The 15,861-nt window shown below is 48.9% G+C and overlaps 1 protein-coding gene across 2 annotated transcripts; it reads left to right on the forward strand.

Annotated features, from left to right (window-relative positions):
• Window positions 1-8,041: 8,041 nt before the first annotated feature.
• ZNF263 (zinc finger protein 263) lies at window positions 8,042-15,744 on the forward strand. Of its 2 annotated transcripts, XM_084763988.1 has the most exons (6): window positions 8,042-9,547; window positions 10,671-10,845; window positions 11,307-11,380; window positions 11,643-11,766; window positions 13,240-13,356; window positions 13,777-15,744. In XM_084763988.1, the coding sequence occupies exons 1-6, from the start codon at window positions 9,155-9,157 to the stop codon at window positions 14,940-14,942; spliced, it is 2,049 nt and encodes a 682-aa protein (XP_084620114.1). In that variant the 5' UTR covers window positions 8,042-9,154; the 3' UTR covers window positions 14,943-15,744. The 2 variants fall into 2 exon arrangements, with proteins under 2 accessions (XP_084620114.1, XP_084620115.1); XM_084763989.1 differs by lacking the exons at window positions 10,671-10,845; window positions 11,307-11,380 and having other exon boundaries at window positions 8,043-9,547.
• Window positions 15,745-15,861: the final 117 nt, after the last annotated feature.

A 15,861-nucleotide genomic window follows, 5' to 3' on the forward strand; every position in this document is an offset into this window, starting at 1 on the left:
ACGGCGACTAAGCTTGTTGTCTTGATCTCGGCTCTTGTGCAGGTGACCAGAGCTCCAGTGAATTAGTTCATGAGTGCACTGAGTAGACAGCGTTTGACGGCACGCCTCCACACCCTTCAGCAATTCCACCCTTTCCGCCTCTCTTTCGGGGTGCACTCTCTAAGCTATGTTGGAGTTGATTTAGATGCCCTGTTTAGAGTTGAGCAATGAACCTCTCCCTGCATGCTGGGATTACAGGCATGTGCCGCTGCACCCAGCTTCTCCCCTTTCTATGGCTCCTCAGTTTTCCATCTTTTGGTCCTGATTCAAGCCCATCTGGTGTGCAAAGCTTTGTTCTATTAGTTGTGTATCTGTTAGTTCTTTGCTTAGTCTTCACCCCATGCCAGGAGACGGTAAAATCTTTCTAGAACAAGAGAAAAAAGTGAGGTTTATTATCTTAGTGAGATTAGATAAACTCTCTGAGATCATAAAGTAAATATTAGGGGGAAAAGACACTTCAGGGCCAGAGTCTAAAGTCCCTTGAAACAGGAATGTCTAAAATACACGAAATCACAAGTCTTTTTTTGTTTGTTTGGTTTGGTTTGGTTTTTCCAGACAGGGTTTCTCTGTATATTCCTGGCTGTCCTGGCCTCATGTTGTAGACCAGGTTGGCCTCTAACTCACAGTATCCACCTGCCCTTGCCTTCCTAAGTGCTAGGATAAAGGCGTGCACCACCACGCCTGACTATCTTTTATTTTTAAACAAGATTTATTTTTGTGTATAGATGTTTTTTGTTAGACCAGAATTGAGGCAGCGCGTAGAAATAAGAGAGGTGATTGACCTCTACAGAGTCAGAAATGCCCTTTGGTCAGAACAGTTGAAGGCCGGTAGTCTCTCCTCGAAGTGGAGACTGTGCTCCATCACATCCGGGGTTTGAGGTTTTATAGGGCAGAAAAAGGAACTTTGAGGATGGAAGATTCCATCTGCAGATCAGTTCCCCTGTAGTCTGAGAGTGATAAATACCTGAGGTTGTAGTCAATCATATCAGAGGCTTCCAGGATCCTAACAGCCCACAGGCGTTATCAGCTGAGTCAACTTTCCTGTCCCAAGGTTCTAGGCCCACTTGAAGGTTTGGACTGTGACTGCATATTTATACCTGGCAAGGACCAGTACCCGTGGAGACCAGTAGAGGGCGCCAGATCCCCTGGAACTGAAGCTGGAGAAGGCTGTGAGCCGCCACCACATGGTTGCTGGGAACAAAACCCAAGTCACCTAGAAAGGCAGCTAGTACTCCTAACCACTGAGTCATCTCTCCGGGCCAACTTCACAAGTCTTGACGAGTTTTCTTCTGAATAAACTTACTGTTATTCCCAAATTGTGGAAGACTCCTCAAACAGACCACTCAAGAGCCAAGTCCAAATGTACTTGCAAGAAAATCTTTACTGCAGGTTTAAGCCCAGGCCACCCCTCCAATGCACTGACACAGCAGATGCAGGGAGGCGGCCTTGAGTCTCAATTGAGAGGGATTTTTATAGGTTTTAGACAAAGAAATGGTTTTTACAGTATATGATTCGATGCCATTTGGGCAGAAAAGCTGCAAGCAGGGAGTTACAACCTTGGCATTTTGTGGTTGGGTAATAGGCGTAGGGGCAAGTTGACCTAGAGAAAAGATTGGTTGAAGCAAGCTAAAAATGTATCTGGGAGGGGGAGCATTAGGAACTCTGGCCTGGTCTCTCCTAATTGGCTGTTGCTATGTGCCAGCCATCTGCTGGTCACCAGCAGATAGTATATTTGGACTTCAGGTGCTTTCCAAAGGTGAGATGATTGTGTTGCTAGGGGAATTTGTTTTGTTTTGTTTTGTTTTTGTTTTTGTTTAGACTACTTTGTGGTTTTTCCTGGAATCTGGGATCAGCCTTGGCCAGGTTTAACACAAAATAGTTTCTTTTTTAAAAATGGAGTTTGTCTGATCCTTACATTTTCCCCTCTTCTAGTGACTAGAGAAGCTCAGCCCTGGGCTTCTGTGTTCTTTGCAGTTTATAATTGTTTAGGCCCATGTTTTGTAGGGGCTGACAATGGACTTCGTTGGCCATTAGGTGGATGATACCTAGTCTTTCTTTTATTTAGATGATGATGTTGATGATGATAATGATGATTTAGCTTATTTAGGATACTAGACTGGAAGGTGAGAAGGAGGAATAAAATAGACAAAGGACCTGAAAGTGGTCAGCCACGGAGAGGAATTGAGCCATGATTCAAACCATCCTTGGGCTGGTTCTCGGTCCCTTTCTCATTTGTCCAGTCCCTCCCTGGAGTCTTTAATCATCATCCCAGAATGGTTTCTACAATATTCCTCCCTGAGGGCTGCAGAGCCCTCCGTGATGTAAGAATACCAGCCCCCTTCTGTTCTGAAGAACCACCTCTGCAAGGGAGGACAAGGATTCTTGTAAATGGACGATAGATTTTTCTAAGTTTTCTATATCTAAGCCAATGGCTGCTCTGAGACTTTTATAATTCTGGTGTTGTAAAGTGAGGGGTGACATGCCTGTGCTGGGGCCGGCAGCTCCAGCTCCCGAGGCTAACAATATAGTTATGTTATAGCGGTTGTCAGCTCTCCTTTTGACCGAGTCAGATCTAATCGGTCAAGCAATTCCTCACCAGAATGATAAATCATCCGAGGGCTGAGCTGTACTAACACACAAAAGTCCTTTGAGTGTCTAAGGACTTGTCCATGCACACGGCGGATAACATCCATTGAGCAGGCCCACCAAGCATTATCAGGGGGAATAGCATATTGATTCGCACCGACCTGACCTGTTTGGTTGCATAAGTGACCATATTCCAGGGGGACTGACCCACGCAGGTACTTGCCAGGCTACTGCATGCAGGGTTAAGCGGGCATTCCTTTGTCGCCATCTACAGGTGACAGCAGAGGCCCTCTCAGTGTTGTTGCCTAGCGCCACAGCAATTCCCTCATAGTAAAGGGGTTTAACATCAAAACAAAGCCAACATGACTCTGTTATATCAGGCCGAGTAGCATTTAAGGTTTCGAAAGTATGTATCATTACATCTCATAAGGGATCTTCTATAGGCCTGTTCTTGAAGTTTAAGGTGGTGCGATCCAGGGAGGGACTAGTGAGCAAGTGGGTTAAATGTATGGTGCCAGGTTTTGAAAATATAGATGGCTTATTTAGGCTTTGCCAGGGAGCTAGAACTGAATTTGAGCCTATCCGGCTAGGTCAGAGGACGGCTGGTATTGGTGCTGTAGTCACAGGGAGAAAATTAGACCTGGATGATAGCCCACAATGCCATGCAACCGGGCGCCCCCAGATCTTCTCATTTCCCATCCACGGGCTTTCTTCCCCGTGTCTGTAAACTGAATGATCACCTTGGACGAGTCGTCCTTTTTACTTAAGTTGATAAGGTCTCCTTTTTTGTTGTTGTTGTTGTTGACCATTTGGCACCCTGAGTGGTTTTTGAGGTCACCACTGAGGTTTCAAACCCCAATGAGGCACAGTAATAAGTTTCAGGTCCCTCACACTGATGCGCTCTCCTTTTCCCAGGGCAGAAAAGAAGGTGTTCCATCTGCACCTGGGTATGAGTCTCTGAGTGTCTGTTGGGTATCCGGCCAAGAGTAGTCAGCTAGCCGACAAAAATCAAAGGTGAGATTAGGAAACCATGGGGTCCCTCGGGGGCTGGTACGGTGGGCAAGACATGCCCGATGCCCTGTTTCTGGCTTGGCTGTTATCTAGGACCTGTTGGAGGGCTGGTGGGGGGATTAGCTATAACAGTACACACAGAGAAGTTATTGCTAGGGGCGTTGTAATTTGAGTCTGAGGGGGTTGTCTGGGTGTCTTGAAGCCTTCCATTTGGGGGGTTCTGGCTCCTGGAAGGTCTCTTCTCTTGTGGAAGGGTCTGAGGATTTGGCGTGAGCACAGTGAATCCAGGTTGCAATGCCGTCCAGTCAGAGGGCGGTTGGGGTAGTGCATAATACAAGGTAGGGTTCTTTCCATCTGGATTTGAGGCTGTCCTTAGGATGTCTTCTCACGCATCCCCAGGCACCCCGTCTGAAGTGGTGAGGCTCAGCTGGAGAACCTGAGTCATAGGGAGCAGTGAGCTGAGGCCGATTGGGTTGTGAGCGCATTTGAGTCCTTGAAGGGCCTCAAGCAAGTCCTTGTGTCATCAAATTCAGTAACAACATCTGCCTGTAGGCTAGGTATCATCGGGGGTGAGTCCCATTTGATGAGGGTAAAGGGGAGAAGAGGCACCCAGTCTGCGCCAGTCTCTAAGACTAATTTAGCTAAGGTCTCGTTAAAAGTTCTATTCACTCTCTCTACCTGCCCTGAACTTTGGGGTCTGTAAGCACAATGTAATTTCCAATTAATCCCCAATCCAGTGGCCAAACTGTGACTTACCTGGGACACAAAAGCTGGTCCATTGTCTGACCCTATAACTTTTGGGAAGCCATATCTGGGTAGGAGTTCTTCTAAGATTTTCTTTGCCACTATGTGAGCAATCTCATGTTTGGTAGGGAATGCCTCAGTCCATTCCGAAAAAGTATCTATGAAAACTAAAAGATGTTTGTAACCAGATTTGCCAGGTTTTACCTCAGTGAAGTCTGTTTCCCAAAAAATACCAGGAGGTGTTCCCCTCTGTTGTGCCCTGGGTTCTTGGGATTAGCCAGGGCATTGGTTAATTGGCAAGCTTGGCAGGCAATAATGATATCTTCAACAGCAGAATGTTTTTCTTTAATTTTGATGGGGCCTTGTTGGATGAGATCCTGCACCCATCGAATTCCCATGTAGGTAGACCGGTGGATCCTTTTTAAGATTTTAGTTGCTAGTATTTGAAGAAGACCCACTTCCCCTCTGCAGTTTGCCACCATTGGATCCATGTTATGTCCCCCTGAGTATATCTTGGTTGATTTGGCAAGCATGGGTCTCTCGGGTCTATGAGAGTGATGGCTGAGTCCACAGGTAAAGCCACCTGCTGGGCAGTTTGATTTAACAAATTGTTCCCCCTTTAGATGGGTCCATTGCCCTGCTGATGGCTTGGGCTAATTTTTTAGGTAGCCATAATGTTCTAAGTAGGGCTAATATTTCCTCTTTTTTTTTTTTTTTTTTTTGATTTTTGGTTTTTTGTTTGTTTATTTGTTTGTTTGGTTTTTTGAGACAGGGTTTCTCTGTGTAGCCTTGGCTTGGCTGTCCTGTCCTTTTATTTGAGTCTTTCCTTCAGCTGTTAAGCGCCCCCTTTCCCTGTAGATGGCGCCATGAATATGGGCTGTGGCAAAAACATATCTACTATCAGTATAAATATTTAATTTTAATCCTTGTCCCCATTGTAATGTTTTGGTGAGGGCTATCAGCTTGGCTCGTTGAAGTCTAAAGGCTCTGCCCTGATAATCTCAGAGTCAGTGGTCACCCCATTATACCTATGCCCACCCTGAAAGAAACTGCTACTGCCTGTGAACCATGCTGCATCAGGGTCATTCACCAGGGTGTCCTGTAAGTCAGCCCTGGTGGAGACTACATGGGCCAGGATACCGACACAATCCAGGTCATGGTCAGGCAGCAGGGTGCCTGGGTTTAGAGTAGTGGACACCTGGAAAGAGGTTCTAGAAGGATTCATCAGTAAAGTTTGATAACAGGTCATATGGGCATTGCTCATCCATCTATCTGGGGGCTGTTTGAGGACCCCTTCGATGGCATGGGGGTGGTAATGATCAAATTTTGCACTAGGGTGAACTTATCAGCACCCTTAATTAGTAAGGCAACTGCTGCAATGATTCTCAGGCAAGTAGGCAATCCAGATGCCACTAGGTCCAGTTTCTTGGATAGATAGACTATTGGGCGCTTCCAGGGTCCAATGGTCTGGCCCAACAGCCCCAGTGTGTTCATCTACAAAGAGATGGAACGGCTTAGTTACATCTGACAACCCTAAGGCTGGGGCTGATAACAGAGCCCTTTTAAGGCTGTCAAAAGCCTGTTGATGAGTTTCTGTCCAAGTAAAACTCCCCATGTTTTTTGTTACTTTAAACAAGGGATGGGCTATTTCTGCAAAGCCTGGCATCCACAGACGACAGAATCCTGCTGACCTCAAAAATTCTCTCACCTGTTGAGCTGAGGTGGGACTGGGAATATGTAGGACAGTCTCTTTTCTGGCATCTGAAGGCCAACGTTTTCCCTCCTTTAAGATGTACCCTAGACATGTCACCTGGGAGCGACACAGTCGGGCTTTCTTGGCTGATGCTCGGTACCCTAAGTCTCCTAGAGTCTGAAGGAGGGTCTTAGTTTCCCCTTATACAGATGGCCCAGTCAGCTGCTGCAATCAAGAGATCATCTACATATTGTAGTAAGGCTAGCTGTGGATGCTGCCTCCTGTACTCAACCCAGATCTTCATGGGGCGCTTCATCAAAGATGGTTGAAGAGTTCTTGAAGCCGTGGGCAAACGAGTCCAAATAAGTTGTCCGTTAGTTCCTTTCTCAGGGTCGTGCCATTCAAAGGCAACGTATTCTTGGCTTTGGGGGGGCTAAGGGCAGACTGAAAAAGGCATCTCTAAGATGCAACACAGCGTACCATTGATGCTCAGGGGGGATGCAGCTTAATAAAGTGTACGGTTGGGAAATGCTGGATGAATGTTAACTTCCCTTAGGTCCTGTACCGGCCTATAGTTTGAGGCTTCCAGACTGGCAGGAGAGGTGTATTCCAGGCAGAGGCCTTAAGACCCCCAGCTCTAGCAATCGCCGGGTGTGTGGCATGATGCCTTTTCAGGCCTCCAGTGATATTGGGTATTGCTTGACTCTGACTGGGTGGGCTCCTGGTTTGAAATCCACAAAACTGGGTGGCCTATGTTTTGCCAGTCCCATTACCCCAGTTTCTACCCAAGCTTGGGGAAACTGTTGAAGGCATTGTTTGATGGTGGTTTCTAGGGCTGGTTCACTTTCAAACATTCACTACTCCTCTGTTAGTTGAGTAGTTAAGATGTGTCTGAGTTGTCCTTTTTGATTTAACACCTTGGTGCCTTCAGGGGAGAAGTGAATTTGAGCTCTCATTTTAGATAGTAAGTCTCGCTCAAGTAGGGGATATGGGCATTCTGGAATAACCATAAATGTATGGACCATCTTTAGGTAGTCCAGGAATACTGTTTCATACCAGTGGCTCCCGGTACCCAAGATTTCTTATGGGATATGGAGCCAACAGTTTTCAATAAGACTGAATGCTGGCCACTAGTATCAACTAGGAAATTGATGAATTTCTGTCCTCCCCCAGCTGCTGCTGCTTCTTCTTCTTCTTCTTCTCCTTCTTCTTCTTCTTCTTCTTCTTCTTCTTCTTCTTCTTCTTCTTCTTCTTCTTCTCCTTCTTCTTCTTCTCCTTCTTCTTCTTCTTCTCCTTCTTCTTCTTAAGACAGAGTTTCTTTGTGTAGCCTGGCTGTCCTGTACTCACTCTGTAGACCAGGCTGGCTTCGAACTCACAGCGATCCGCCTGCCTCTGCCTCCCAAGTGCTGAGATTAACAGCGTGTGTCACCCATGGCCCGGCTCTCTCCCAGTTTCTTAATCTGCCGCCCCTGAGGGCATTCTCTTGCCCAATGTCCTTTCTTTTTGCAGCATGCGCATTGGTCTCTGTAAATGTACCCTTCCTTTTGTCTTTCTAAGGCCTGTCCCGGCAATGTCTTTCAGTCGTCTACGATCCTCTAGTTAGGAGGTAGCAGCAAGCAAAATACGTGCCAAGTCCCGACTTTTGTCTTTTTTCAGCTTTTATCTGCTTCTCTGCACTGTCCGTCCCTTCCATTATACACTTCCTCTGCCACTGCTAATAAAGCTCGGAGACTTTTTTTTCTCCTAATCGTGCAATCTTCTGCAGCTCTTTTGGCCAGGTTTAACACAAAATGGATTTTCTTTTTTCAAAATGCAGTTTGTCTGGTCCTTACACTTACACCTGCCCATGTACTACCTACAGTCGGATTGGTATCTGTCATGGCAGCCTGGGGGCCTTGGTACCTGTAATGAAACGGAAACACTCAAGACTCTACACAGCCATCCAAAACAGACTAGTATTTCCGCAGCCTAAGCTTTTACGGCAGGTTAGCCGTGTAACCTTACGCAAGCAAGTTAACTGGCGTGTGTCACAATCACAAGCCTTAGAGTCTACTTTATACCATATTGTGAAGGTTTTATTTCAAGTAAATGTGTACTCAGTAAGTGACACTGGTTTTCACAGGACATTCCTGGAATCTGCGGACTCCACGTTCCAGTCTCGGACCTGGGCAAGGGAGTCCGCCTTGATGTTCGCTTCTTCCCTCAGGATGACAGTCACAGGCGACGATCATGCTCCCGCAGAGCTAGGCCATAGAACTGCGCCGGGAGCATGGCGAGAGAGCACATCATACCCAGCTCGTTCCTCCCGCCTGAACTTAGAGGACTAGGGACCAGCGCAAGCATCGGTATGGTTTACTGAGGTACAGTCCGTAGAGGGCGTGCAGAATCCACGGCGCAGGCTCAGTAACAAGAGCGTGCTATAGACTACATTTCCCGGCAGTCCCCACGCAGCTCGAGCCTCGTAAGCGCCGAACGCTGGTCTCGGCTTCTGGCCGTAGTTCTCCCAGGTGTTGGGATCCGAAAGGTTTTCTTGGTGGAGCTTGTTAACAGCTGACACTTCTGGGCCCCAACATGACACTGGATTCTGGTTCGATCGTGACTCAGGAACCTGCCCGGCCCACTTATGGCCCAGGGATGCCCACTGCTACAGTTTTCCACCTGGCGGCCCCGCCCACTCTGTAGCCCCGCCTCTCACCCCCAAGAGGACATTTTCTCCCCTCCCCAACTTATGTAAAATTTCCTCGTGGTTGGTCGGCCGAGAGTACGTGGCGAGCCCCGACCCAATGGGAGACAGCGTAAGCTAACGTGAATCGGAAGTCTGTTCTGACCAGCAGCCGTTGGCTTATGACGCATAACTCACGCGCTGAAACTTCCGCCGCGGACGCCGAGAGCTAAGTTCTGTGCGGCCCGAGAAGCCGGTCAGGTGGCGACGCTGCAGGCCTATTATTGCCAAGGTTTCGAACTGGGGTTTTCCGGCGGGATTTGGAGCTCGGGGCCTCTCGTGATCTACCGTCGTAGAGAACCTAGGGCGTCTGGCAAGGCGGACGTAGCTGGCTTCGGGACCTAGGCACTCTGGGGGCCATGACTATGGCTGCGGGTCCGAGCTCCCAGGAGCCGGAAGGGCTCCTGATAGTGAAACTGGAGGAGGACTGCACCTGGAGCCAGGAGGTACCCCCGCCTGACCCCCAGCCCAGCCCGGAGGCCTCCCATCTGCGTTTCCGACGGTTCCGCTTTCAAGAGGCCTCTGGTCCCCGAGAGGCGCTTAGCCAGCTTCAGGAGCTTTGCCATGGTTGGCTGCAGCCGGAGATGCGCACCAAGGAGCAGATCCTGGAGCTCCTGGTGCTGGAGCAGTTCCTGACCATCCTTCCCCAGGAGATTCAGAGCCGGGTGCAGGAGCTGCGCCCAGAGAGCGGCGAAGAAGCAGTGACCCTTGTGGAGCGTATGCAGGGAGAACTCGGGAAACTGAGGCAACAGGTGACAGAGCTGTTCTATCCATGGTTTGGCTCGGTAGACTGGGACATTGTGCTAGCCCGGTTCTGTGGTCTAATATACTTGATTGCCCCAGGAGACTTCCCATAAGGAAGAGGGATTTTTTTGTGTGTGACTTGGGTGCATCGTTTTCCTTCCAGGTTTCCCCCATACGACAGTAGCGGGCTTAGTTAGTCCTGGAGTTAGAAAGCCTCCCACTGGTTACTAGCTTTGTGATTTTCTGTTTGGTCCTGTTTGCTACTGGAAACAGTGAGAGGGAGAGTCACTGAGCTTCACGCCGGAGCCAATGGTCCTCTTTTTTCTATTGCTAAAGTGAAGGTGCCAAAGTACTGTCTGGGGATAATTTCGAGGTTTGGGAGAAAAGTATGTCAAGTTGGATGACACCACTGCCGCTGCTTTGAGGGCTTTGCGTGTTTTGTGCCAGCGTCTCGTGTAGCCCACGCAGATTGTGACTGGCTGTGTATCTATCTCAGCTTGGCTCCGGACCAGTGCCGATCCCCCAGCGTCAGTGTCCCCCAAATTCTGAGTTCTAGGATTGCAGGCGTGTGCCATCTCGTTTGCCCCTGCTCTTTCGAGATGCTGGCTATGTTGCCCAAGTTTAAACTCGAGGCAATCTTCCTACTTCAACCTCCCTACAACTGGGATTACCTCAGGCATAGTATGCGGCCACCCTAGGCTTAAACTTAGTGGTGAATACCACGAAGTCAGTCAGTAGTCTCCAATGTAGAGTTGGATCTCTGTCAGTTGAACTTTGAAAAACAGCTAAGCACTGAGGTACGTGCTCACTGCCTGCTAAGTTCGCCTTATCTAGTAGCGAAAAGGGAAGCATCTAGAAAAAGTGAGAGAGAACGTGAGCAGAAGTGAGGTGTAGTGGAAGAACATATTGAGATGCGCACTAGTAGTGGACCCTCACTTTTCCTTCTCCCATCCCGCCCCCATTTTCTGTTAGACACAATGTAAAAAGCCTTTAGCATAAACCATCCTCGTGGCCAGACCGAAGGGGTGGTCCATGGTGGTTCTCTGTTGAAGGCTTGTCCTAAAACTCCTGTACTGATTTCCGTTGCTGTCAGCCCCATTGTGATGATGAGTGATGTGGGTTGGTTCCCAGGTCACAAACCAAGGGCGGGGAGCAGCAGTGCTTTTGGAGGAGCCTTTGCCGCTGGAAACAGCACGAGAGTCACCGAGCTTCAAGCTGGAGCCAATGGAGACTGAGCGAAGCCCTGGCCCCAGGCTGCAGGAGCCGCTAGACCCCAAGGGGGACCCCCAGGCTGTAAAGGAGAGGGGTGAGGGACAGTTATGGGGCAGGTGGGGGGAGGAGGGGCTTTGGGGTTGCCCCTCACCCTAGCAGGATGTAGTACAGGTGCCAAGGAGAAAAAATCTTTCTGAAGTTAAGTATCTCAGATGTCGTCTGGAAAGCCTAAAAGTGGTAGGGTGAGTTCTGTGAGGGCGGTGGGAGGAAAGGGAACGTTCTAGTCAGGCCCTTCCGTGCACGGAGCAGCAGTGTATAGTTAGGTGGTTGGTGTGGGGGGTGTGGTTAGAATCCTGTTGGCCAGGATGAAAGGCCGCTCAACCCTTTCTATGACCCCGTTACTTTAGATCACCGTATTACACCTTTCGCTACTTTTTCTTTAATGTCAGTCCTAAGAGCTGACACTGGGTGTTGGGGAATGCATTATTGTCTTGTAATCTGTGGGCTGCCAAGGTTTAGTGTCACTGTTCTCATTGTGGTTTCTGTCATCTTCAGCATTGTCTGCTCCCTGGCTCTCTGTCTTTCCTCCAGAAGGGCATATGGAAGAGAAGGATGTGCCTGGTCCCCAGGTGATGTGGACGTTCTCACTGCCTCTCCTCACAACCCTCCTTTTCTCCTCGCCCTTTGGGGTGGGAGGCGCCCCTCTGCTTCTAGGAGGATGTTTTCCTTCTGCTCAGATGCCTCTTTTCCTCCTTTGTCATTTCAGCCCATCACTTATCCCCCCCCCCCCATGACGTGTTCTTGGTATGCCTAGGTTTTACCCCTTTAGCTGTGTCTCTGCTTGAATTGTTCTTATTTTGTGATGCTAAAGGAGATCTTGTGTTGTTTCAGTTGCCCGAGAGCTTCGAGGACATGGCAATGTATATCTCTCAGGAGTGGGGCCACCAGGACCCTAGTAAGAGAGCCCTCTCAAGGGACATGGTGCCAGATAGCTGTGAGAGCATGGGCGCCCTAGGTAAGAACTTGCCGTTCTGGGATGATGGCGGTTATGACCAGAATGTCCTGTCCCTTGGACACACATGAGCTCTGAGTCTGGTCAAGAGACCCCCCCCACCCCCACCCCTACCCCCACCCCCACCCCCTACCCCCACCCCCACCCCCACCCCACCCCACCCCACCTCCCCCACAGCCCTTTCCTCTAACGGTTCTCATGCTGTGGTCACTTAAACATGTGCCAGTGGCACAGCTGATGGGCTTAATGGCGTCCTTGGGCTGTGTTTCTGTTGCTAGAGTTTAAGGCAGAGCCTGAACTGTAGAGAACCCGCGGGCAGCACAGACCCTGACCACAGGCCCGCATCACACAGTCAGGGCGCTAGGTTCTGCTTCCGCGCAATAGCGGTCCTCCCCCTGAGCTCACTTACCGCTTAGCGTTTATGTCCTTTGTGCTCCGGTGGTATTTGTAGACTTTACCAAAGACAGAAATCCAGGGACACTGCCATTGTTATCAGTTTATTAGCTCTCCTAGCCTGTGAAATTTCAGGAAGGGAAGGGGGGCTCATGAAAATTTGGAACAATGTATATATGCAAAGTAGGCTAGACAATATATTAAAGCGAGTCTGTGTATTGAACAGTAATGCAAAGGTTAAAAATGATGGCAATAAAATAAGACAAACTGAGAGCTAAATGTAGATATGTAAATATTACATAGTTCTCATCTTCTCTGTGTATATGAAAATCCCCATAATAAAAAGTTGGGCAGGGCAGTGGTGGCGCACGCCTTTAATCCCAGCACTCGGGAGGCAGAGGCAAGTGGATCTCTGGGAGTTTGAGGCCAGCCTGGTCTACAAAATGAGTCTAGGATAGCCAGGACTACACAGAGAAACCCTGTCTCGAAAAACCAAAAATAAACAAATAAGTAGTAATAATAATAAAAAGCTGGAGGTAATCTAGCAAGGCTGTGTACAGTATGGTTGATTATATTGAAGCATCCAGCAGGAAGAAGAGCTACTGCTACTTCCTTGGGGCGCCCTGGTTTGCATCACTCCCATTGCCATGCCAACGGTGATGAGAGGCCCTGAGCTTCTGCTTGAGTCTGTGTTTTACTGAAAGAGTGAGATGTTTGTTTTTCTTTTTAGCACAGCACAGGGGGATTTTTACAGCTAAACTTAGTACTATCTGTAAGTAGCGAACACACTTTTAGTATAGTAAGTTGAGTCTCAAAGAGAAGTGGTCATCCTATGTTTATTTTATACTTACCTGAATTACAAATTGTATATTCTAGTTTTAAAAATTCAAGTTCTCTGAAAATATTTAAAAACCCATAGTCTTCCCTAGTTGTCTTTTCTTTTTCTAGAGTAACTGCTGCTTAGTTAGTCTAAGGGGACGCGTCAGTGTAGACAGGGTTGTTCCTATGCTGCTGTCAGGAAGCGGCTTTGTTTTCTCTACGTGGTGGAAGAGAGTGGTGATGTGTTTCTGTCGTTCCGAGCAGAGCCTTGCATTGCCGCTCAGGAGGTCTTAAGCACCCAGGTGGAACAAGGACGGAAGCCATGGGATCCGAGTGTCCAGAGTTGCAAGGAAAGTGTGAGCCTCAGAAACCCAGTTCCAGGTAAGAGCCGAATGAAGGTAGCGGTTGCTCAGGAAGGCTCCCAGGGTTGTGTGTGACATTGAGAGATGGAAGTGCATGACCACTGTTGCATGCCTCTTTGTCTCCTGCACACGGGACACCAGTGAGGTCGGTGAGAGTCTGAGGAGGTGCTAACTCTTGGCACATTATAGTCTCAGCCGCGATCCGTGCATGAAGAGTGACAGCTAACCAGAGCGCAGGTGGGCGGGGCCTAAACAAGGGACTCCTGAGACTCGTCTGAGCTCCGAATCTTCTCCGCGGCTTCTCTGGCATGCTTTGCTTACAAGGACAGGATGGGGAGCAGAGAGGACTCTGTTCTCTGAGCCTCTTGCCTAAAAGGCATGTAGGGATTTCTTTTTCCACTGCGAAATAATCTAAACGTTTGTTTTCCTCTCTTTCTAGGGGTAGAGAAGTTTGAGACCCTAGAAGGAAATGTCGAGTCTATTTCTCCTGAAAGTACGGATCCTCTGGTGCTGCTGGCTGGCCAGGCCAGGAGGGAGGTGCCCTGGAGTCCTGAGCAGGGAAGGCCTGATGACAGAGAAGAGGGACACTGGGAATGTCCCTCAGAAGGCAAGATAGAGGAGTCCTTAGTGGGAACCACGGCTTCTAGGGGACTGCTGCAGCCAAAGGACCAGCCCAAGAAACTCCATTTGTGTGCCTTGTGCGGCAAGAACTTTTCTAATAACTCAAACCTCATTAGGCACCAGAGGATCCATGCCGCTGAGAAGCTGTGCATGGGCGTGGAGTGTGGGGAGGTCTTTGGTGGCCATCCGCACTTTCTCTCGCTGCACAGAACACACACGGGAGAGGAAGCCCATAAGTGCCTTGAGTGTGGAAAGTGCTTCAGTCAGAATACCCACCTCACCCGCCACCAGCGCACGCACACGGGCGAGAAGCCCTACCAGTGCAGCGTGTGTGGGAAGAGCTTCTCCTGCAACTCCAACCTCCACAGACACCAGAGGACACACACCGGGGAGAAGCCCTACAAGTGCCCTGAGTGTGGGGAGATCTTTGCCCACAGCTCCAACCTGCTTCGCCACCAGCGGATCCACACCGGGGAGAGGCCCTATCGGTGCCGTGAGTGTGGGAAGAGCTTCTCTCGGAGTTCACACCTTGTCATTCATGAAAGAACCCATGAGAAGGAGAGACTCGACCCTTTCCCCGAGTGTGGGCAAGGCATGAGTGACAGCCCTCCCTTTCTGACCAACCACGGAGCTCACAGGGTGGAGAAGAGACTCTTCGAGTGTTCAACTTGTGGGAAGAGTTTCCGACAGGCCATGCACCTGACCAGACATCAGAGAACACACACAGGAGAAAAACCGTATAAGTGTACCCTTTGTGGGGAAAACTTCTCGCATAGATCTAACTTGATCAGGCACCAGAGGATTCACACAGGAGAAAAGCCCTATACCTGTCACGAGTGTGGAGACAGTTTCTCTCATAGTTCCAACCGGATTCGTCACTTGAGAACCCACACAGGAGAGCGACCGTATAAGTGTTCCGAATGTGGAGAAAGCTTCTCTCGGAGCTCACGCCTTACAAGTCATCAGAGAACTCACACTGGTTAGAAACAAGAGGTTTCTTTTTGCCTCAGTTTTGGCAGAAAGTTGTCTTACCCAGAGTTGGTATTCTTTGCCGTATCTGGTGTATCTTGCAGGTAATTAATACAAAGAGAAAATGGGACTTATTTTAAGGGAGGTGAGGAACTAGCTTAACACTAAAAGTTCAGTCTTCAGAAGGAAGAGTAAGTTCTCTGAGGTAACCTGCTCAGGGCCGTTTTCTGTGACAATAATCCTGTTTTCAGACACATCTACCTTTATTGTTCGACCTGGGTATGGCTTGGGTGCTGTTCTGAGCTGGTATTTATCCCAAACGTTTGGGAATACATATAACTTTAGCTCCTTAATTTTGACATTCAGCAGGAGAGTTTGAGCTCCTGGGGCCCTCGAGAGCAAACAAGGGCTGGGTCTCCTGGAGACCTGTGTGAGGGCCACATGGCTGATTTTAGTTGCAGGCTTTTGAAGCGCCCCGGCTGGGAAGTCATGGGCAGTCCTGTTCTGCCGCTCCAGGACCCTCTGAGCATTTTGGCAGGAGTGCTCGGTGCCATATAAGGTGACCTCAGAAAAAGGGAGCTGTAGGCATGGGGAATCGTCCAGTAGGCTCCGCAGGTGAGCCTGGCGGTTTACAGATTAAGGATACATGGTTAAAGTCCAGAGACTGCGGCTTCCATCTGTCAGAAAGGTGGGTAGAACGCCAGAGACATGATGGCTCCTCAGAAACAAAAAACAGATCCTAGAGAAACTAGGAGTTATGTCTTTCCCTGTTGAAACTGTTTGGAAGATTTATAATAAATATCTCCCAGGAAACAAACATGTGTGAATCATTATTGAGGGCTTTTGTGTTGATGTATTTCAGACAGATTGTTCTTTCCTTGTGGAAATTCTTTTGTTTCTGTTTTTTGGGTTTTTTGTTTGGTTGGTTTGTTTT

Source organism: Acomys minous (assembly GCF_964271855.1).
Source record: "Acomys minous genome assembly, chromosome: 16".
Lineage (NCBI taxonomy): Eukaryota > Metazoa > Chordata > Mammalia > Rodentia > Muridae > Acomys > Acomys minous.